We start from the raw sequence: 25,227 nt of genomic DNA, 5'->3' as shown, positions 1-25,227 counted from the left end.
ACTAGTTCCTATGGCACACATGGATACGTCCTTTACTAGTCCTTATGGCACCCCTGAATAAATTCAAGTCTAGCCCTTATCGCTCCTCTGAATACGTCCCTCACGATATTCCCTACGAAACTCCTGAATACGCCCTTGACCAGTTCCTATGACACCCCTGAATACGTCCTTGACTAGTCCCTGTGGCACACCTGAATACGTCCTTGACTAGTCTTGACGGCAGCCATGAATGCATCCATGACTTGTTCCTATTGCATCCCTGAAACCATCGACGACCAGTATCTATGGCACCCTTAAATACGTTCTTGACAAGTCCGTAAGGCACCCCTGAATAGAGCCTTGACTAGTCCATATTGTACCCCTGAGTACATCCTTGACCAGTCCGTATGACACCCCTGAATACATCCTTGACTAGTCCCTATGGCACCCCTGAATACGTTCTTGACTAGCCCCTATGGCACCCCTGAATACGTTTCTGGGTAGTCCCTATTCACCCCTAAATATACTTAAGCAGTCAACAGGTTGATTAAGTTCATGCATTGGTAATTAACTTAATTTCTACTTGTACTTCAAATCATAATCTGTCCGGATTAAACATGGACTATTGGCTCAGAATGTTAAGTACTTTTTATCCCCTTTCATACCTAATCATGGTGAAATAGAGTTTGTAATTCCAATCGGAACATCTCAGCCTTCCTAGTTAGCCAAAAAAAAAACCTCGGAGGTTATTTTTTAGTGTAGCGAAAATGGCAGAGTAGTTCCGATTGCTTGTAATTCTTGTTTTCATTTTCTGTCTAAACCTAAGATCGATTGGTATTTTTAGTTGCTACTTCGGGGTACAACATCATTGTTATATATTTAACATGAATACTGCGACATAAATAGCCAGTCCGTGGTAAAACAATGATAAAATGGAATATCTGATTTCTTTCTTGGTTTTATCGTAGTGTAAAAGAAGTTAAATATAATATTTCTATCGTTGTATTTATGCATAAAATGTTTCAGTGATATGAGTATTCTTTGCTATATAAAAACAACTAAAACATAATAACTATGTTTTTCTATGGGAAAATATGGACCATCCTTTTGAAATCTGGGGATAACGTGAACGAACTTACAAAACCTTGCGAATGAAGGACTATCTCAGATGAGGATATACTATGATTCTTTATCAGGGGGATTCAAAACAATTGTCATACTGTATCTTCATTAATGTTTGAACTAAAAGATTCTCACAAAAACATAACCTTACTGATAAGCTGAAGCTAAAGTACTCTCGTTCTCGATTTATTTTGATACGAATTTCTGCGATCAAAAGCATTTGAACTGAAAACCGATTCGCATTTAGTTTTCTACTTGCAGGCACAGGAATAGGGATATCATGCAAGATATTCGGTTTTGTTGCTGTTCAAAAATGGTCATAAAGGATAGAAAGTGTTCACTGTCACATTTTATTATCAAACTACGCGTGAGACGTTTTCGATGACAAGATTTTTGACATAACTTCATACACAAACTATTTCTTTGTTTTTGAATGAAATTGAACCAGTCGCATGAGTCCCTTTTTTTAGAACATTAAATTTATCAAATTTTAGCCATTCAGTCATTGACAGAGAAAAACAAATGTAATGATTCACGATATCCCTATTTCTTAACCATATAAATTAAAAAAAAAATAATCATCACCGGCTATGCAGATTTGCGCCTGCATGTATCATTCATCCAATAGTCTGTTACACCTATTTCGACAAAACGAAGTCTTTGCGATTTAAAATCAGACTTAAAATGTACATGTACATTTTTGTACAACAATTTGACGATTCTGTCCCCTATAAATACATTGAGCTTATTTTTGGGTATGTCCTTGGATAAGCCGGCACAAGATACGAAGCCCACGCTAAACTCGGTCGGGTTGTCGGTATCATATTTCCCGATCAATCAAGTTGACTAATCTACAAGCTTGTAGATTGTACATTCTATTGATAATAATTGATCGGAGCTAACTGTCTCGGTTTTGGTGTGTGTTTTTGATGACGGCGGACTTTAATAGCTGTTCTGGGAAATTATTAAACTCAAATCTCAAAAGAAAACGAGGCTGCCTCGTAATCTTTTAAATTTCTCTTTTCATAAATCATGTCGAAACATATTTTAATCAATGTTTGCTGTACAGAATAAAAACGAATGTCTTTGGGGACGTTGATAAACAGTAGTGTCTTTTTGAATATAGGATGTACAGATAAAGAACAGGGCTGTTACTTGTACAGATAATTAAAATGGAGGGGGTTCCATTGTGTGACGTTAAATTTTTTTTTTAACATCAAATTATCCAAATTTTAGCTGTTCTATGCTGATGCCAAACATTCGGTGTTGTTTGGCGATATTTCAAACAATTAGACTTTAAATACAGAAAATATGGTTGACGACCGTTTTACAATGATTATGTGGAGCTACATGATTGCATTCTGTTGATGTTTCGGTACAGTTTGCCGATATTTCAAACAATTAGATCTATCAACACAGAAAATATGGTTGACAACTGCTTTACAGTAGTAATAAGCAGCTGTTCATTATCAGCTTGGGAAACTTGTATACTTACTTTTAAAAGTACATGAACCTATATTAAGTTAAGCTTCTTCGTTTTCTGCTGGGCCAAGATAAAATATCTGTGTAGCTGCTAAAATTATCTGACAAAATATAGGTAGGCAGAGCTATTTTATATTTTTAAGGTTTGACTGGTTTGTGTAGTAGACACAGTGCTTATAAAAAAATGGCAAAAAAAAAACACCCAAAAACTTTAAGATAGGCACAAAATATTGGGTCGGTAAGGTTAGCGGAAATATTTTTTTAGGCCTTAATACTGCTCAAATGAACTGAATAAATCTGACGACAACCTCTTTAATATTGAAATTAAATCCTTAATTAACTATTACCAAATTGTTTTAATTGTCATTGCAACCAAGTCTAATTCTTGAATCAGATTTGGGTTAAGTCTAATTTCCTCGTGTTATTTTTGTCGATTGCCCTCATAATGTTTTTTTCTTTCTCTTACAAATATTAAAAGAATGCAAGCGACACTACAAACCGGAAATTGTACCTCCTCAAGCATAAAACAATTTAAACAAAATGAAACTTCAATGCGTTTAGTGCATTTTAAGTGCAACTGAAAATCATGTGAAATGAATCACACATTCTTACGGTCAAATATATTAAACAGATGCTACAGTTTGCGCTCCTACAACGTAAGCTGTGTACGAAACAAAATCATTGAACTTGAATGTTCCAGAAGTATTTTTTAACGGTGACTTGTATTGTCTAAATATTTTATTTAAGTAGCAGTCTTTGTAAGAATCATGCAAAATCTGAAAAAATGTGATACATCCCAAAAAAAAGGCTACATATTTTTATTTTTGTAATTAAGTTGTTTTATGGGTCTATACTATGAAATGTGTAATAATTCATTCAAATCTGCCTGCTCTTAGGAGATAATCGACATTGAAAATACAGTAGATTCTATTGTATTTGAGCGCCATTTACAGAGTTATCTCCCTTAATTTTGAAATCTACAGTGCATTCTATATAGTTTTTATCCCCTCCTAAGAGCACGGGTTATATGAAAAACCACATGTTTTTTTTATTTCTGTTTACTATGACATTTCAAATAAAATATCAAAAATAAAAATATGTAGGTTTTTTACCCATGAATCACATTTTGCATGATCCTTATCTGGAGTGCTACTTAAGGTAGATCATGCCTAATGTTTCTACTAGAGAGATTTTCCTATTTTTCTCTAAGATTGCTTTGAATGAACATACTTCAGGATCTTAATGTGAAAGAACATCACCCAGCTATATTTTGAGATAATTGAGCGTCAATAAAGACAATTTTTGCAATTTTTTTTATAGATTCTGTAGGGAATTTTCACTATTTTGCGTACTACTATAAAACTGAAAGATAAGATTTCTTTTTATATTTACGTAAATACCAATTTACTGACATTCTTCCATATTTCTAAAAGAAAACTGGAGGTAATAGAACTCTTTTCCTTGTAATATTTAAAAAAAAAAAAAACTTTCTATAGAACAATTTCCCGTCAATATTTTTTTTTCAAAAAAATGAAAGACTTTTCCAGTCAATTATCTCCCTTTGAAAAGAGCCTTTTTACAGTTTTTTTATGTAAAAAATGCTTACAAAATATTTTGAAAATATTATTTTTACAACTTTTAAACTTTACTAGTTAATTGAAAGTATATACATTAGTATGATTTTGCAAGATGACAGAAAAGAATGTTTTGTGTAATAAGTATTATCTACCGTAAACCGTCATCGCGTGGTGTAGTGACTTGGTTTTATCAATCACATTCCTCTGTTGATTCAAAAGTGTCTGTGATTCCGCCAATCCGTCCTCTGCTGGTTTTTGAATTTTTAACGGTGACACTGTACTACACAAACCCTTTGAAGGGGCAGGGTGTTACGCATGTCTATTCCTGTTTTAATCCTAAAGCGTGTATCTTTCTGTCCGTGCGTCCGTCCCATACTGGTTCCTTGGCCTAATATTGCCATCAACTGATTTGTCATTGTTTTTTTTTTTTTTTTTTTTTTTATAGTGTTGAAATTATAATTATCGATTTCCTTTTTTTTCAGTGTGCCTGTTGATCATACCAACAACATGTATATCTCGTCCAACGGGATTGCGGGCGTTTGTTGTTTCTGAAAATACGTTCCGAATAAAATGGGTCGAAAACTTCCGAAATGCAAAGAAGAATACAATATACACATTGCGATATCGTCTGCTCGGTGGAGAAGATGATTTTAGATACATCAACACGACAAAAAGCGAAATAAAAAAATTGGTTGTTACCTCGAACGGTTCCTACGAGTTCTCTATCAAGGCCATAAGAGGTCGAAAAGAGAGTGAATGGTCGGAACCGGTACTTAAATCATTAGGTATGTATGACCTAATTTCTAAAGTATAACAATATACACCTAGGTTAGAAATATATGTATTCGAAGACAGTGATGGAGCCAGGAGAAAGAGTTTGTTGATTTTTCCAAATTTGGACGAGAATGAGCAAATGATAGATGATAGCCTTAGTGTCTGGGTCGACGTCTTTGGTGACCTTTCAAAAACATTCAGGATCCGCTCTTGATAGAAGTTCGTCTAAGCTTCTGAAGTTGGCACGATTGTTGATGAGCGAATCACACTTTAAACACATAGTATAATCTTACAAATTGAAACATATCTCTAACATCAAAGAAAATTTCAATGACTGCAAGGAGAATCCAAATTGAATTACAATTTACATCTGACTACTTTATTTGAAGATATCCTACTACATAGAAGGCGTCCAGGCAAAGAACAAGCAGTGGGTGGCACATGACAAATACTGTTTTCAAAAAAATGTTCATCTATTTCTCATCGCAAATGCATCCTTTCTCAAAGTTGAATGATGGTTTTTGATTTACTGCAACGGTTGAAGAGAAATATATTAGATAGGAAGCACTGAAATTGATTGAAAAAGAGAGATGGCTCTTTCATTATGTGCAAAATTTTGTTGCTTTATAGTTCTGCAGGAACTGTAAAATTGTTTTCTTAGCCATCCATTGTCGATTCAAAAAACCAAAAAAAAAAAAAAAACAATTGCACTATATGTATGATATAATCATTTATTACATTGGAAAATAAACGTGGGATAAAATTTACCATGTGCCATCCATATCAGAGGAACTGTCTGGTTTCTAAATGGACAGAGTCTTCAAAGTTTTATGTCATTTGTCTGGTTACGTGTCTGTATCACAACAAAAATACTATATTTGTTTTAGATTCGGAAATACGGGTAGGTCCACCGAGAGGATTAAAGGTCAAGGACGTTTCTGCAACAGACATCAAAATAAAATGGCGCCGACCAAAAAGTAAAAGACATACAATTTCCGGTTATCGGATTACGTGGAAAGTCATTGGTACAAAAATAACAACTTTAAAACATACACAAGAACGAACGATCCAGTTAAACAATTTAAAACCAGGAACTCCATACATTATAAGGGTCCAAACAATTAGTGATAAAGGATTTCCGTCACAACCTGCAAAAACGACGGTTCGAACATTACGGGAAATAACCATCCCGCCGCCCAGTAATTTCACAGTGGATGTGTTTGGATCGACGGTTAGTACACATTTAATGTTAATAGCAGACCCATTTGTGTTAACTGCGGGGTAGTCGATGCGCGACATGTGTGACATATAATTACGCCATGCTTGTTTTTTTTTTTTTTTTGTTTGGTAGGACAACATACTTTTCCTCTTGGAAGTGTGTATTAAGCATGCTCATCGACTCCCACGCAGTTTACAGGAAATTCTGTGTATGGATTATGTCATTTAAAATTACTACAATACATGAAATCAAAGAAGTTCTCATAGTCGTTAATCGTTAAATATTCTATGCTTCTGATTTTGGCTTGCTTTCAACATCCGAAATTGCACGAATGCGATATGCTCTAAAACTGGGTGACTTCCGCTATAATCTCGGTTCCTTTGATATGATTACTCTTTCGTAACCGTGATGACCTGAACGTTTTTCAATCAAAACAACTGGTTAAATATACAGTCAATTGTAACGAGCCTAGTAACACTGCACCGAACAGTAGCATAATGTAGAGTAGTAATATATAATTATGCAAATAATATGCGAATGTAAAGTACTGAAATTACGAATGCAAGAAGTCACTCACAATATTAGCGACTTAAAAAGGGAATGATTTCATGAGACTTCTTAATGACTTGGTATGACACGTAATGTTTAATCAATGATACTCATTTCTCATGCAATCTTTTCAGCGAGGAACGAAGTTTTACTTAACAATTAGCCATGTGTAAATGATTGAAAAAAAATCAAGAACATCAATTGTGTAAAGATTGTATTTAATCCTACAATTATAAGTGATTAATTTTTAAGGGTAAGGGACATTATTCTTGAAATCAGTGATATGTTTGTATCATATTTAATTTCACCAAAGCCTTTCAAGTTTTCATTTGAAACAGAATGAAATCAGTCCATGTTACTTTGATGGTTAAATGAGATTGATGTAAAATGCTGAATACAAACGTTGTAATGATTTGTAAGAGTTGTGTTCCTTACCCAAGGTCTACCTCTTCAGAAAGGCATTTACATGTATGCGAACATTTTTTTAAATGTCACTATACTGTAGAACGAAACAATCATCTACGATGAATGACAAGAAGGAAACGTATTCACTTCTATCTGTCAGACATGTGGAATACATATTGAAGGCATATGTGCTTAATTCACACATACCCCGACTACTGACGAAGGGCGAATCTGGCAACTTCTGAATTCAACTTATTTCGTGAGTATAAATAACCACCGTACAAAGTATTTTTGTTTAAAATGTATCTTGTTTCTTCTCAGAAGTTACTGGTAAAATGGACAGCCCCTAGAGATCACGACCTGTCCAAAGTTACTGGTTTCCAGATTCAATATCGACAAAAGGGGATCCAGAAAGGCACACTTTGCACTGTGGTCACTACAAAGAAGAAACAAAAATACATAATAACAGGTAAAGTAATTTACCCGCTCCCCCACCTCCATAAAATCTTTATTTCAAATTGCAATTGCGCACCTTCTACATAAGATTTTATGCAAATTAATTTGGTCAAAATGTCCATGTTGTCAAATGTGGGAGCGGGGTATCAGTTTAGTGAGCATTGCTCACAGCTTTTTTTAATTTATAATTAGTTTTACCATATTTTGCGTTACTGACTAATGATTTAATTTAAAAAGTAACACGTTTTTGATTGGCTGTTATTTTTTTTTCGGTCTATTTGAAATAACCTGAATGCCCGTGGTGCACACTTTAAAATAACCTACTACGCAGGTTCTTAGTTTGCACCACGTGATCGAGTTTATTCTTCATGGACCATTCCTTTTGTATTGTAGATTTATATAAAGGACAGCAGTACAAAGTAAGAATAGCTATAAAATCCGGACAGTTGACGGGAAGATATACGGACTGGGTCACAGTAACACTTACAGGTGGAAAACCAAAGAAAGGTAAAATAAACCGAATAGATCAACACAAGCCCACGTATGTGTTCTCTCATATTAACTGCAGCAGGTCTTTCGGAGTTCTCGTGCAGTCTTCAAAAGAGACGTAGTTTATCCGTTGGATAGAGTTACGTTAGATCAGTCGTTTTTTATATTGCTAATGGACAGTATTCAATGACATGAAGAAATATAGTATACATTTTTTGTACATGTGCAGTGTAGCTCAACAATATGGGAGGCGATGACTTGCAAGAATTTCACATTATACATATATAACCCAATTTGTATTCGTTTACATATTAAATACATGAACTTTGTCCAATTAAATAAAGCAGGTGTGTGATACATACATGCATAGCATGTTACGTTACACAATCTCCGAATGCTGAGTCATCATGTCAAGAAAAACAATTTTTTATTTATTTATTTTTTTTTATGCTCCTGAAGCCGTTTTTTCCTTCAAATACAAGCATTACCACGATTTCAATACTTCGATATTCAAATCGTTTGTGGATAACATTTCTAGTACATCAAATGAATATGTTTTACCATGATTTATTATGGACAAAACAACCCCATAAAAATAAAAAAAAAAACATTACAACAAGGAACTAATAAAAATACACAAAGAAACGAGGAGGACGGTAATCGTACTACCGTTGTATAAATCTGAGGCAAACATACTAGATGCTACGGAATGGTGAAGTATTGTATACCTTTTGCAAATTCTTACATGCACGTATTTTTTCTACGGTAATCAAATGTACACGAATCACAGCGTTTTTGTTTTCGTTTTACGAACAGAAAGAATCGACAATAACGCTGGCGACGGTGACGACGACGTTTTACCAGAAAATTTGGATCCAACAACTGATAATGATGAAAAAGATACAGCAATTGTGCAATCTAGCGGTAACGTATGGTATACGTCCAACTTTCGACCGACATATTATGGTATACCGTTGTCCGCCGTACGGTATTACGATCCTTGAGGAGATTTTATTGCATTGCCTACAGTCTCTTGTCATCTAAAAGAGAGATCCTTTTTCATTTCTGATTTCTAAGGACTTTCCGATTTTTTGTTACAGAGGGTTTTTTTTTACTTAAAACAATGAAAAAATAAGACTGGACTGTGTATGCGCTTAAGGAGGAGGACTTAGAGTAAGGGACATAACTATTAAAAATCATTGGACCGTTTGTATTCAGCAATTTACATCAATCCCATGTAAGCATCAAAGAAACATGGACTGATTTCATTCTGTTTCAAATGGAAGCTTGATAGGCTTTGGTGAAATTGAATATGAAACAAACATATCACTGATTTCAAGAGTATTGTCCCTTACCCTAACTCTACCTCCTTAAGGTCAACCTTAAATAAGGTTATTGCTATGTTTTGATGTCTGACTTTTCATGCTTTATGAATATCAAAGTTAACAACATTTAAAGGTGAAGCAAACAAACAAATTAGAAATCACATTTCTTTGTTTTTCGTCACCGTCACAGTGATAATCGATTTCAGAAAAGGCTCATTCGTAATCTATGTTACGATATTGTTGTCAAAAAGTTACGGACAACATATTGATTCGTTCATAGGGTCTTTACATAGAAATTAAAACAATACATTTATTTAAAAGCAGTTTTTTGGCATGACGTGGGGTTGTGTCCTTATTGTATTTGTGATTTACCGTAGTTTTCAACCCCGCATAGAAAGAATTGGAATTGATTTTACATAAGATGGGGACATAACTTTTTGTTTGTTTATACTGGTCTGGAGCTAGCATGTCAGTTATCTGCAAGTAGTCCTTAGTTTGTACATTTGTGTAATTTATATTCAGATTTTTTTAAACTTTCCGTTGGAAAAATGGACTCTGACCTTTTTTAACTGATTTTTAGGTGTGTTCAATTGTGTAATATTTTTTTCACAGTGGCCAGATTTTGGATGGGGAGGGTTATGACTACGCCAAAGTACTCTAACCCTGCCGTATTTTTTTGCGCATGTCTCAAGTCAAGAGACTGTATGTATGTCTTGTGTCGTTTTCACCTTTAGTTTGTTTTTATATTACTTGAGTACATAGGGGCAACTCTTTGCATGCTGTACCTGTGTATAATGTTGTTTTGGGGCCAGCTGCAGCCTGACATGTGGAGTGAGGGTTTTCTCGTCTATTTTTTTACTAGACACATCCTATGAATTGCACAAAATGTTGGTCATGTATTTATTAGTTTTTTACCACGGCTGTGGTCTATAGAGCTTTAAAACACGTCATATAATAATCTGATTTTAAATATCGAAAGATTATTTTTATTTAGAAATTCTAAGCGTATTGGTGAATAAAACAGATTACTCGTTTGAAGGCCAGAATGTGACATTGACATGTGCAGTCCGTTACCACGGTAACAGCGACATATCAACAACATGGACAAAAGGATCAGATCTCCGATTTGATAGAATAGGCGCATGGTTTGTAGGTCTTTTTAAGATATCTATTTTAAGGTTTTCAGTTGAACACTAAAGTAGCAGTCTTTGTAAGAATCATGCAAATTCTGTAAAATGCGATACACACAGAAAAAGGCTACACATTTTTGTTTTTCAAGTTGCTTTATAGGTTAAAATTATGAAATGTATAATTATTCATTCCAATCTGTCTGCACAAAGGAGATAATTTACATTAAAATCATATAGTTTCTATTGTATTATTCTATTGAGTTATATCCCTTAATTTTGAATTCTACCGTACATTCTACATAATTTATATATCTTATGAACAAGGGTTCTATGAACAGCCACATATTATTTTCTGTTTACTTAAGCATTTCAAACAAAATATAAACAAAATAAAATATGTAGTCTTTCCAACCGTGAATCACATTTTGCATGATTCTCAGCTGGAGTGCTACTTAATACTTTTAAATGAAACATCAGAATGGAAAAGAAATAATACAAAAAGAGGATGAAAAAAACTGAAGACAACATAACAGATAACTACAAATATGACTGTGCTAAAATTCCAATTTGATCCGTATTCTGCAGTCTTCACAATTAACTTTCCAATTTTCAGGCCCGAAATACAATTTTTCAGACATTTATATGTAGTGACTGTTGGTCTGTAGTAGTTAATTTTACAGGCCTACCTCCATTTTGACCAGCCTTGGGCCTCGGACTACTGCATAACCGTGAAGACTGATTCTTTAACTGTACTCCACAGTTGTGCAAAATATCCTCAGGTCTTTTCTCCTCGAGAATTTACTGGAGAACGGACCAACGCGAACCTACATGTCAAATTAAACTGCCAATAGATTTCACTTAAAACAAGGCCTTTCGTGTGGCGAGGTACCAGGAAAAAACTGTGATATATAACACAAGGGAACTAATGCATATGTACAGAATACATTGAACGACTGTCACATAAAACCAGGGATAAACATGTCAATGTACATGTAAAAGATAGTGCTTTCGTACTTTTATTAGAGAACAACCCATAATCAATATTACATGAAAAAGTCCATGGATTATAAAAATGATAAAAAAAATTCCACCATATTGTTTTATGATCCAGGAACTTCTGTTCCGATAAAATAAACATGTACTACGACATGGTCAGCATGTCCTGCTCCTTGTTAATCACCAAGCGTGCTACTCGTTGAAGGTAATTATAGAGGACGAAGTCCTCATACTGGTGATCAATATTAATTTGTGCCTGACTTCTATGGGCCGGAAGCAGGTATTTGAAAAAAAAATAATATTGAAACGTATCAGAGAGGCGACGCCTAAGAAGATCTCGACGACAATGTAAACAGGGTAAATACGAATTTAACCTTTGACCTTAGAAGCACTGAAGGCCTGGTTTCCTTCTGACAGAAAGCTAACCTAAGGACATGTAACCTGATAACCTTTATAGATAACATTAGTGCATGTACATGTATGTGTAGTAAAATCATTTATTGTTTTTTTCTTTCACAGATTGAAATAACAGGTCGTCACCACCTTGTTGAAGCGACACAACGTGATGGAAACGAAACCATATTTGTCAGTAAACTTACTTTGCTGAAACTGAGAACTAAAGACAGTGGTGGATATACGTGCCACGTGCTGAATTCTGACCAATCAGCAGAGGTTTTACTCAAAGTCACAGGTTAATACTGGTATATATATTCTAAATGCAGTTCGAGTGAATAAAATGATTAATTAGTATATTTATATACTTACAAATATATCGATATTTTTACAATTGAGTCTCGGGGTAATTAAAATTTATGCCTTAATTATGATACATTCAAACATATGTTAAATAGAATATTTCTGAATCAGATAGAATGAATTAGGGATGTCGCCATGCAGCATATACATTATTGATACCAATTTGGAATTTTCTTCACTTAAACTATGTATATCTGGTAACTTGACAAGGCACCAAATGTGACAATGATTAGCATGACGTAACGAAGACGATGTAAAATGAATTATACAAGCATCACCTTTCAGATGCATCGCCTGGACCACCTGAAGACATTGAAGCGGAAGCTCTATCCCACAGTTCTATTGGAGCGTACTGGTCCCCTCCAAAGAATTCTGCTGGATTTCCAATAACATATGAACTGCATTGTTGGCGGGAACGACATCTTTTGGAATATGGTTATAAACATACAATTATTAAAGATATAACAGAAACAGAATACATAATTTCGTCATTAGAATACGACACAAAATATCACATTGGGGTTGTAGCAGTAAACCAGTTTGGTCGATCCAATTTTAGTCACGTGGGAAATGTGACGATTAAAACGTTCGATTTACCTCCCTTGGATATCTCAGATATAAGGATCTACAATCCTTTGGTAAGGCATTAAAATTCTAATGCACCATTTATTGTTAGATTAATTTCATTGGATAACGTTGCACATCGATTGTTTGAGGAATAGACGACATTCATTTCCGAATAATGCTTAAGGTCAGCAAGCGTTAGACGAAATACATTGTAATGGGACCCAAGGGAACTTATATTTGACATTATCACTACAGAGAATATTTTAATGAAACATATGTTATAGGAGCATTCCACATATTATTTCATGTTCGGAGACATATTTCTAAATTTCTATAACTGTTCTTGTAGTGTTCCAATCCAATACTCTTTCTTTGTGAATTGTCTAGTATAAAAACGTTAACTATTTTCCACTGGATTAGATGGCAAACGTGAAAGTCGTCTATAACACAAATACATTAAAATTCACATACGTAATTAAAAGATCTTCAATAACCATGTACTTGACAGGTGTATTGAAATGGAAGGAACAGATGTATTGTAATCAAATTTGTATTCGATATTCCCAAGAAATTTTATTTACTAGAAGACTTTTAGCTAAAGAATGATCACGGAAAAACACGCATTTTCGGATTTCGCTCCGCGCACGAGTTGAATCTAAAATTAATCTCGAAACTTGTGGTCCCGTTTTGATTATTTAATCCACAATAAAGCAACTCTTTATGTATTTGTGCATATGTTGTTGATTTTGTAAGCGGAAAATTTCGATCCTGCAAATTAATGATCTGTAAAAATATTCAATGATAATTTATAGCCTGGACCTATTTAGTTATTAATTGGCTCCTAAGATATTTCTTTTTTTTTGCAGGAGGATCAGAATACTTGGGATCAGAATGAGATAGGTGTGACTCCAGGTGAGTGGAAATCGAATTGTCATGTTGTTAACTTAATTACATAGCGAAAAAGAAATTGCCACATATGAAATTATGTGCAAATCCTGTGCTCATTTACAAAGTTGCGAAGACGTGTGATTCTCATACGATTCTCGAATGTGAATATTTGCTTGCTAACATAATTATGATAATAAGTATAATATATCTGTGAAAAGCATATGATTACATGCATCGTATAGTAGCAATTATAAATATGTATGTTAACATAAAGATAGGTCACTCCCAACTAACTCGTGTGTTACAATTCATGTGATTCTCATGCGTTGTAATTCTTGTGATTCTCACGCGTTGTAATTCAGGTGATTCTTCCGCGATGTAATTTCTCGCGATTCTGGTGTGTTACAATTCATGTGATTTTCACGTGTTGTAATTCATATGATTCTTATGAATTGTAATTCATGTGATTCTCCCGCCATGTAATTCGTGCGATTCTTGTGTGTTACCATTCATGTGATTCTCACACGTTGTAATTCATATGATTCTTACGAGTTGCAATTCATGATTCTTACCCGTTGTAATTCATGTGATTCCCACGCGTTGTAATTCGTGTGATTCTTCCGCCATGTAATTCTCGCGATTCTCGTGTGTTACAATTCATGTAATACGCGTTGTAGTTCATATGATTCTTACGCGTTGCAATTCATGATTCTTACGCGTTGTAATTCATGTGATTCTCACGCATTGTAATTTATGTGATTTTCAAGTGTGGCACTTTTTGCTGTGTACTCATCTTAAGTTGCTTTATTTCATTGTTTTCCACTTTCTCTGATAGAAAATTCTCTTTTCTATAATCTCACTAAAATTTTGTCGGGTTTCCCATATAGTTTCAAAGGGATGAAGTCGGGGAATTACCAGGTCAGATTTGCCCATTTTTGTTCTAGTCCATGTTTCTAGAACTATTGTACTGAATTTAATAACACCGATGTTTTCTATATTTAGGAGATTTCCCGGATAATAATGGTGACACAGAGACAAAAACGTCTGTAAGTACAATAGCTACAATTACGGTGATATTACCAGATATATGACATTGTCTATTTTTTGTTACTTTATTGTTTGTTTGTTTGTTTGTTTGTTGGGGTTTAACATCCGAGCAGCAATATTTCAGCTATATTCAATGAACATGAAATGGATGATAAAATGAACATGAAATGATAAAAAAAAGGATGGGTCACAAGGATAATAGGGTCGACAAATTTTGATTGCCACTAGAAAAAGGGGGGATGGGTAAGGTCGGGCAATTTAGCCTCCTGTGGCGGAGCGCAAAGATTCCTTCTCCTATCGAATACCACAGCAGGGTTCTTTAACGTGCGAGGAACGTGGCATCTTTTCCAACACGGTGCACCACTATGGTTTGCGGTCAGGTTTTCCGTATTATAGCCTGACAACCCCAGCATGTAACATGCCAGGGGTACCCCATTCCACCACCTGGGGCACACATCCCAGTTGCTCTGTGGGCAGAGCGCCTAACCCCCGGCTAGGTTTCTGAGCACTATTTAGTCGCCTTTTACGACAAGCTTAGCGCTGCTGCAGGCCTATTCTTTTGACACCCGGACCTGCACGGGGTTTGTTACTTTAAAAAATAGTTTAGTGGCGGATCCAGAGATGTTCCTATCGATGGCACGAACCCTTCTTTTGTTAGGGAATTTTGTATTTGTTTACATTTGGATAACAAAGTGCAAACTGTAGCCTGGAATACTTTTTTTCATTAACCACTGTAATTTTTCGAACAAACACCCATCAACACACACACTTTTCAGTAATAGTTGTTTTTCAAATGCACCTTTTGAAAGAGAAAAAAAAGAATCCGTCTTGATTGCAGCATACAAATGTCACATACAAAGCAATGCTCATCGGTAAAATGTTTTAGGAACAACGTCTCCAGTAGCAAAATAAGACGATTAGATACAACAAACGGGCAACATTTTTATGACAAATCTTTCAAGTCTTGAGACGTTTAGGTTTTCCGTGCAAACACTAAACGCGCATAAACTCTCACCAAACACAGACAAAACACTCACTCACCAAACTCAGAGAGGGAAAAATCACTCAACAAACACAGGCAAAACAATCACTAACCAAACACAGGCTAAAACAATACTCATTTAACACAGGTAAAACACTCACTCGCCTAACGCAGGCAAAACAACCACTCACCAAGCACAGGCCAAAAAATACTCACTAAACACGGGCAAAACACTCGCTCACTTAACACAGGCAAAGCACTCATTCGCAAAACAAAGAAAAAACTGTCACTTCACAAACACAGGAAAAACACTTACTCGCCAAATACAAGTAAACCACTATTTCACCAAACAAAGGTAAAATGCTCACTCATCAATTAAATACAAAACAGTCACTCACCAAACACAGGCAAAACACTCATTCACAAAATACAGACAAAACACTTGCTGAACAAATGCATGACAATCGATAGAGCTTCACTCGAACTTCAAATAAAATAAACGTGATTTCACATAAAATGCATATAAAAAATATTTATTTACTCAAGTCACGTGACGGCTCGATTCACATGTTTTTTTTCACGTTAAATTTTTGCAGTTGTATTTACTCAATTTGGGTGAAATTCACGTAAAATTTACGTAAAATAGTTTTGTGTGTCTAAGAAACCCAATAAATTGGTATTCTTTAGAATATTGTCCAGAATTATAATATATATATGCATTTATTGCCCAGGTTGTAGTTACAATTGCATGGGACAAGATTGTTACCCATCCATGGCCAATGATTTGGACACAACATATTATACATTACAAAACTGACGATAACAATACTGTTCATCAGAAGAGTGTATGGGAAAACAGCACTGTGATTGACAGTAAGTATCCATTCGGAACATTATGTTTGAAATCTATGTGATTGGAGTAGTTTTTTTTTTGTATTTAATAACCTCTAGGTAGGTTCCACTGCTAGTGGACCTAAGGTCCTCGAGGGTATTCACCAACCCACTGGTCAGACTTGTCTGACCCCGAATTATATCAGATTTTATAAACAAATCAATATAGCCTAGCTTGCCGAGTGGTCTAGGGCGCTGGGCTTTGCGCAGGCGGTGTTGCAATAGATGTCACAGCGGTTGCGAGTTCGAGTCCCGCGGAGGGAACGACCAAAAAAGTTGCTTTGCAAATTCGACAGTTCTAATATCGTTGGGAAATTTTCAGGCCCTTGTATGCTTACGTTATTTTCCAACTATTACATATCTTTGGAAAGTTGGTGAAATTGAATATGATACAAACATCGTTGATTTCTTAAGTTATGTCCCTTACCCTAGGTCTACCTCTTAAAAAAGTGGTGGGAAACAGGAACATATCCCCAAGTCATTTTAATGAAAGCGCTAATCAAACGTAATGTTTAGAAGCGGGAATTTCGAATTTCATATAACCAAGTTCTACTATTACTTACGTCATTAAAGTGGACGTTACTGTCTAAACTCCAGAACGTAATGCCCACCAATGATAAAAGTATGCAGTGGCGGATCCAGCCCCCTCCCCCCTTACAAAAACAATGTCGATAATTGTGTGTGTAAAACCATGAGAAATACTCACTTCGTGATCCTCACCGGTGATCCTGTCAAGAAATTTGTTTAAGCCCCCCCCCTTACCTAAAACTCTGGACCCGCCACTGGTATGATTCAGGGAACTGAAAACAATATAATACAGTGTATGTTGTGTTTTAAGGGTATGCCATGATATTGTGAATTATATTTGTACTGACGAGGCATTGCAGGGAATAGACTAAAATAACTCATCACCCATTACCCAATCAGAATTCAAGATGTTTGTATGAAGTATATTATTGTGAAATATTTGTGCACTGACGAGGCATCCATCTTTGTTATAGATTTGGAAGATGATAAGCTATATTACTTTAGAGTGGAGACAGTGTTTCCAGACAAAAGTGTTCACTCCCCATGGAGGAAGTTTTCAACTTACCTGAAAGGTAAACATTGTATTTAGTCTGAGATTTTTTAAATTCGTGTCTATAAATACTAATGTTATCTCCATTCAATCGTGTTTCATGTCAATCCCATGTGCATACCATGATAAATGTTGCATTTTCTGGGTCTGCATATAATAAATACGCATTTTGTCAGTAGAGTTAAAGGTCATGTCTGGATTTTAGATATATATTGGGTGGAGTTTCCAGGCGCGTAGTGAGACCAAATGGAAGTGTAGGCAAACTTACGGCAGGGGGTCCAAGGGGCCGAAGCTCCGCGGAGATAGCGTTTTAGAGCATCATTTATGCCTCTCCTGGATGTATTTTATCTATAAAAAAAAAGGCAAAATTAAGTGCAGGCAAAAGCTTTTTTGCCTAACGGCAGCTACGCGCATGGTTTCAGATGTATTCCGGATCTTGTGTTGAAGACTGTTTTTATACATGACTATGTTTTACTTAGGTTTGACCTTCACCTTTGATATGGTAATTTGCAAGAAGTCATTTAATTTTTCATCGACGCCATGAAATCGTCAAAGTCATTTTCCTTACATTTATCTCTCATATATTTGTTACTTTGTAGAGAGAACAGTTCCTCCTCCTCCACGTGATATGTTTCTAAATATATTAACCAATGGTTCCCTTGTAATAAAATGGCTGCCACCCCCAGAAGAGTATCGGGTAAGAGTCAGGCATTACCAGCTACAAGTGGCAGAAGATGACGGAAAGACGTTGTTCTTCAGATTTAATAAGGACATTACATCACATGTAATTAAAGTAATAGGTAAGATTTAAGTATCAGTCTTTCTAAAAATCAGACAGAAGGTGATTCATGCACGTCGAAAACCCACCGAATTAAGTTTTATTTCTTATTCAGTAACTGATCACATAACCAGTCTTAGTTTTTCGTTGTTGCGCTTTTGAGATCAAATGCATATAGATTGTACATGATATTGACACTTTGCAAGAGTTATCGTTCTTGATTTGGTATAATTTGGTTGATTTTAGTATGAGTTAAATTGGACTGACTTAAATTTACGTAAACAGTATACACGGTATTCAGGAATTATTGCGTGTTTTGCACTGATTTAAATTAGCAAAATTCAACAGTCAAAAATTATTGCGCGCCCAGTGCAGGCCCACGCCAATGCTAATCTATGCCCCAGGTGGGATACCTTTGGCATGTTACATGTACATGCTGGGATCGTCAGGTCATAATATGGAAAATCTGACCGCAAACCATAGTGGTTCAACGTGTTGGAAAAGATGCCACGTTTCTCGCACGTTCCATTCTGTAGTATTCTATCGGAGTAGGAACCATTCGGCTCCGCCACAGGAGGCTTAATTGCCCGACCCTACCCACCTTCCCCTATTTCCAGTGACAATCAAAATTTGTCGACCCTATTATCAGTGTGTCCAATCCCATTTCTCATTGCATTATCATTTCATGTTCATTTTATCATCCATTTCATGTTCATTGCCTGAATATAGCTGAAATATTGCTGCTCGGGCGTTAAACCCCAACAATCAATCAATCAATCTGAATATATCTGAAATATTGCTGCTCGGGCGTTGAACCCTAACAATCAATCGATTAAACATGGTTAAGGAAAAACGTGTTTGATCTTAATTGGCAAAACATAATGTATTCGTGAAAAATTGAGAAAAATGTTACGGATTTAAATTCGCAAAATACAGGATATTTTGGACTTACTGTAAATAATGCGATAGACCCAAATTTGCAGAATACAGTATGTTCCGTAATTTGTGCGAAAAATGCAAGTAACTTAAATTCGCAATAATATAAAATGTCGCAGTAAGGGATTTTTAATATGATTTTTGCGGGATGTTTCTTTAACTGCTAAATTTTGTTTCATTTCCAGCTAGAAAAAAAAATCGCAGTAACCAATTATACAGCGAATGGGCAAAGTATGAACATTCAAACACACTGCTTGAACAGGCATAAACTAAATACAATTCCTGAAAATTGATGGAACAAGGACATCATTGCGTACTTTTAGAAATTTCAATATTATCTAAAACCCCAACAACCGATTTATAAATCTCCTTTTGAAGCTTATGCGGTCTTCATAGGCAAATATTGTACAAAGAGTTGTTATTCCATAAGATGATGTTAAATGGGAAAACACCGCAATATCTGACAGATCTAATACCAGATACTGTTGGAGTTCTACACAACCACAACACGCGTCAGACAAACAATATTCAGGAAGTGAGAACAAGAACAAATTTTTATTCAGATTATTTTCTTCCGTCTACAGTAAAATACTGGAATACTTTGCCTTCCGAGTTACGAAATACTGAATCTGTTGCCCCCTTCAAACGTCAGTTGTCAAATCAAAATATAAAGACCCCATCTTACTATTACTCTGGTTGTAGACTTGGTCAGATCCTACATGTCTCAGAATGCATTGCAGTTCCCTAAATGAGCATCTTTTCCTAAAACATTTATCAGACTCATTAAGATGTATTTGTGGGCAAATAGAAACAGTTGAACATTTCACCTTACACTGTCAAAGATATGCTACCATTAGACAAGAAATGTTTAATGCTACGACGGATTGTAATATCAATGTTAGGATTGATACCAGCTTATTTATCTTTGGATCTATGCAGCTATCAGATGAACAAAACTCTATGGTTTATAAGCGTTTCCAGAAATTCATTCTGAAAAGTAAAAGGTTTAAAACATAACTTAATTGTTATTAATACTCATACTTTACTTTCTCTCTTCTCTTGGAAATTTACTGATTATTCCAATATTTACATTTCTTTTTGTAATTGTTTTCTTTCACATTATTTTTTTCAACTGAATTCTTTACAAGTTCTTAAACTGTGCTATATTTTATTCAATGTATTTGTCATTGAGCATGCGAAAAAATGTCAATTATATCATGCTGGTTCCTATGGAGACAGATTTTAAAAGCATAGATCTGCTTGTTTCTGGATCCTATATCTATTATATTTGTGTGTATGTTATCACATTTACGACTATATGAAATAAAATATGTTTAAACTAAATATTGTTCACGTGAAATTCACGGGCAAACGTTGTTCACGTGAATTTCATGTATATCGAGCGTCACATGAAATTCAAATTAAATTAACGTGATTTTCGAACAAATTCACTCAATATCAACTCAATGTGAAAAGTTCATGTGAATTTCACGCAAATGCTCGATTCACCCGATTTCACGTGAACTTTGTCATAAATTTAATTTGCTCAACTAATTATATGAAATTAGTTTCGAAATTGAAATGTGTCAAATAAGACCAACGATATTTCCCGTGGTGTTTCTGTCCTATGGTAGATGGCGTGACAGCCGAAAAGTTCCCAAAAGCAACAAATTTGATATCTTTTCTGAAAAAATATCGCGTTCATTTCAGATCAAAGTAAGACCTACACTGTTGAGGTATCAGCAGTGAACAATGTGGGGCTGAGCGATAGTATAGTCAGAATGATTGATCATTTTGGTAAGTCAATCATTTTTCTTTTTACGGTGGTAGACCTAGGGTAAAGGACATAACTCTTGATATCAGCCATATGTTTTTACCATATTCAATTTCACCCAAGCCTTTCAAGCTTTCCTTTGAAAAAGAATGAAATCATTTCAAGTTACTATGATGCTTACATGAGAGTGATGTAAAATGGTGTATACAAACGATCCAATGATTTGTAAGAGTTGTTTCCCTTTACCTAGGTCTACCTGCTTAAATTCAAAATCAAAGAACAAAACAAAACAAGACAAAACATGCGTAAATGGGTATTGAATCAAGCGCAATCACGGCTACTTTACCTATGAGAAACGGGGATATTTGCACTCAATCTGATGATTCACCGCTATTTGGTTATGGATAAGATCTCAACCACCGTGGACATACGAGTGTTACTTGAACACTCTACATGCATCATGTTACTGACGCTCCTGTCGTATGATTTTGTTCATATGCAAATTAAAATAGCAAATGTTCGACATGACATGAAATAAAAATCAACACAACAAAAATACTTACACTAATGCCGATGCAGGTACAAAATTAGAATTATCTGAAAATCTGATTGTGAACCCTGACGTAACCTTAAATGGGTTGTTGGATTTCCAAATTAACAGTATAAAATTATTAATTTTAATCGTTTGGTTGCTGTTAACCAACTAATTTGCGGACACTCGTAAAATACATGTAGGTCTCGCAAAAATAGCAAAGAAAAAGTTGTTGGATGCAAAGTGTTGAAATAAATTCTTATTCAGGGACCTCATCAGACACAGTTCACTTGATAGCCAGACCAGTGTCATCGAAGCGTCTCCGGGTATCATGGACTGTAGCACCAAACTCAAACCTTACTAGATTTCTCCTTAGACACCGTGCCACCAACGCAAATATCAGTCAACCTAAAGATCTGTTTCTCAAACCAACCACTACTCATTATGTAATAGATAATTTACAGGAGCACACGGAGTACTCAATTTCTTTGATTCCATATATTAATGACGTACCTGGTAACTTGACGTCGAAGTTGGTATGGACTTTATCTGACGTACCGTCGGCACCACCCAAAGCCGTCACTATTCAGAATATTAATATAACTGTAAGTAAAATTGCTCCTTTTAAATAGACTAGTAATTTGACCTTTTAAATGACATTGTGGCTACAACTCATTGTGAAGCAAAGTAAGCGGTATTTATGTGTCAGTCATTGTAAGAATCAGGCAGTGGTTGAAACATGGTTTGAAAACCCACCATTTTGAAAGTTTATCGTGACTATTTGCACCATCAGAATCATAGAAATAAGAGAAGATTTTCCATATCATGCTGGACCATTGAATTACAATTTCATTGAAATGCACTGAAAATGGACAGATAACTTTTTTTGCGCAAATCCAGTGATGCAAAGATCAAATAATGGTCTTTTCATATACAGAATGTATACTTGAGTGATATTACATTGTCAGATCGGTGGGGGTTTTGACATGCATGTTTCTGAGTTTTAAAATTTTGCCTGATTCTTACAAACACTTACACTTAAGAGAGTTATTATCAATCCAACACTATTAATTCAGACAAAACAGTTTTTCAAGAATCCTTTTCAAAAGATTTTGAAAAGAAGGTTCAGAAAAAATAGAGGGATTCCAGACTATTTTAATCCATCTTTATCCCAAAGTTTGCCAAAAAAAAAATAACATAATTTTCCAATAAGAGTGAGGTGATGGGGGCATCAAAACCCAGAACCCACTACCCCCCGGAATCGTTCATTTCTTTCAGCTTATAAAATAGGGGGTCATTGACCCATGTTGTACCTTCAAGAGTAATCAAGGAACCAAGGTTCTAGCGTAAATCAAAAGAATGCAATCCATGGACAAATACCAGAAATGGAAAAAACACACACACACAACAAAGAACATAAAGTAACTAAATTAATACATATAAAGTAAGAAAAGTAAATGAGCAACTCGGAATCCACTAAAACTGGGAGTATGAACCAGGTTCATCGATAGGGTAAGCGTCCTCAAAATAAGAAAAAATATGCATTTTCATCTTACGTTAGGAATTACTTGTGTACCAGTATTCTTTTTACTTTCTGCAGAACTTCATGGTGTCATGGGAACCACCACCGGAGTATGCACAGAATGGTAAACTTATCTTCTACAGAGTGGAATACAGAACAAAGTTCGATATGACCAGTAAAAATATGCTGGTCCCAGCTGGCAAAAATGAACTTTTATTGACAGGTATGTCACGACCGGATCGAGGATATAAAATATTTTTTTAGGCAACTTTTACTCCACTCATTAGGCTAGAGCTTTATTACAATCACCATATCCATCCCTCGAACGTTTCTGTAATAAATTCCAGAGAATTCTATTGCTTTTGTATGAGGACTTTTATCGTGTTTTCCCTTTCCAGGTAGTACTACATCAATTATCGTTTTCGTGTTTATCGTGCAGCTTTTTTTTGACAGAACTGGACGAGTGGGTGCATTCTAATTCTAAGCACGTAGGGTCTAACATTTTGTTGCACTATAATTTAAATCATAATGTTCATATTTGCTGTCAAAATTGGGATCTGAAAGAGATTGGAAAGTGTTCTGAACTAAATCTTCTGTATGGAAATTTACTGCGTAACACTGTCATTCTTAGAATTATCTCAATCAAAATAACGAAACCTCATTATTCAACTTTTGTCATTTTGGTGTATTGAGGTTGCGTTTTATACTAGATGCAAATAAGTTGTTGTTGCTCGTAAGCCTACCTTATTCACATCGAAAGCCACATTTCTTGATCTCTCTTTTTTCCCAATTCTAGGTTTAGAAGCTGGTATTGTGTACGGAATGAGAGTCGCTGCCGTCACCGTTAACGGAACCGGTCCTTTTTCTTCTTGGGTCCAAATGGTTGTAACTAAATCTGGAAACGGTAATATTTGAATCCTAATTGATGGATAGTCATACTTCTTCAAATATAATATGAAAACACGCAAGTTAAGTATTATTTCAATAGATTTTTTTTCGTTTTTATGGTCAATAAGTAAGACTAATATAGAACACAAAAATTTGATTGATTGATTTATTGATTTATTAATTGCAGCTTAGCGTACTATGGTAGGTATTTTATGCATTTCAGGACGAGTAAGATTTACAAATTGAGCAGACCCTCCTTTGTACTAGATTGACACACACACTGACCAATATTTTTAATGTGGAAACACACCGAAGAATGTGTAATTTGGAATTTCCACCCAGTAATAGTATCTGAGCCAACCAATCGTTACTCTGTCTCATATATGCATGCGCATGTGCTTTGTAGAGAAGCAGTTACTACCAAATTTAAAGTTTTTTGTATGACCAGGCCGGGAATTTAACTTTTGACCTCTCGCATTGTGGACGGGACGGTCACAAAAAATGCGGAAACTACTATAAATGCGTTAAAATGACACAATCAACCAGAATTTACTTAGTAACTCACCTGTTCATAGAAAAAGCTAAATACCCACATTTCGTAAACAATTACCATAGCGACGGAACCAACCAATATCATTTTAATATCTGAAGGCTTACAGGAAACATTCCTAAAGATTTGTGTGTGACATGCTAACGGACAGACTGCAAGCTTTCCAAACTTTGGCAATACCATTGGAAACTAAACTATTAAAAAAAACTAAATGATTTGATACTTGTAGTCATAGAAGAACCACCGGAAGCACCTACAAACCTGACCGTGGAATCGATATCAGAAGGAATTACGCTATCTTGGTCTCCTCCTGACAACACGAGTATACCAGTCAAAGGCTACATTGTAGGACACGGCCGCTTTATTCCAGAAGTCTACAGAAAAATACTGGGACCAGCGGATACAGAATATTCTATAAGTGGACTTCGTACGTAAAGCATACGTTGGCATTTTGATGTTCGCCTATTTCACGATAACCAATTGATTATCCTATTTATTATATAGATTTCCTCCATTATTCATTGTTATTTTCAAC

The 25,227-nt window shown here is 35.3% G+C and overlaps 1 protein-coding gene across 1 annotated transcript in view; it reads left to right on the top strand.

Moving 5' to 3' along the window:
* The window catches only part of LOC148596796 (receptor-type tyrosine-protein phosphatase S-like), a 35,622-nt gene that overhangs the window by 874 nt on the left and 9,521 nt on the right, over positions 1 to 25,227 (top strand). Inside the window, exons 2-19 of the mRNA XM_088563060.1 lie at positions 4,643 to 4,945; positions 5,822 to 6,165; positions 7,429 to 7,576; positions 7,957 to 8,070; positions 8,869 to 8,976; positions 10,372 to 10,526; positions 12,023 to 12,194; positions 12,545 to 12,897; positions 13,693 to 13,738; positions 14,717 to 14,760; positions 16,475 to 16,616; positions 17,636 to 17,734; positions 18,312 to 18,512; positions 21,137 to 21,223; positions 22,000 to 22,337; positions 23,333 to 23,477; positions 24,051 to 24,158; positions 24,922 to 25,119. Coding sequence (XP_088419186.1) covers positions 4,643 to 4,945; positions 5,822 to 6,165; positions 7,429 to 7,576; positions 7,957 to 8,070; positions 8,869 to 8,976; positions 10,372 to 10,526; positions 12,023 to 12,194; positions 12,545 to 12,897; positions 13,693 to 13,738; positions 14,717 to 14,760; positions 16,475 to 16,616; positions 17,636 to 17,734; positions 18,312 to 18,512; positions 21,137 to 21,223; positions 22,000 to 22,337; positions 23,333 to 23,477; positions 24,051 to 24,158; positions 24,922 to 25,119 — 3,105 coding nt within the window. The remainder of the gene's footprint in view (positions 1 to 4,642; positions 4,946 to 5,821; positions 6,166 to 7,428; positions 7,577 to 7,956; positions 8,071 to 8,868; positions 8,977 to 10,371; positions 10,527 to 12,022; positions 12,195 to 12,544; positions 12,898 to 13,692; positions 13,739 to 14,716; positions 14,761 to 16,474; positions 16,617 to 17,635; positions 17,735 to 18,311; positions 18,513 to 21,136; positions 21,224 to 21,999; positions 22,338 to 23,332; positions 23,478 to 24,050; positions 24,159 to 24,921; positions 25,120 to 25,227) is intronic.

The sequence above is a fragment of the Perna viridis genome, chromosome 15, assembly GCF_037379345.1.
Source record: "Perna viridis isolate PV_CMFRI_1.1 ecotype Kerala chromosome 15, ASM3737934v1, whole genome shotgun sequence".
NCBI classification, from domain to species: domain Eukaryota; kingdom Metazoa; phylum Mollusca; class Bivalvia; order Mytilida; family Mytilidae; genus Perna; species Perna viridis.
The sequence above is the reverse complement of the archived record's forward strand: the minus strand, read 5'-3'. Positions and strand labels throughout refer to the sequence as shown.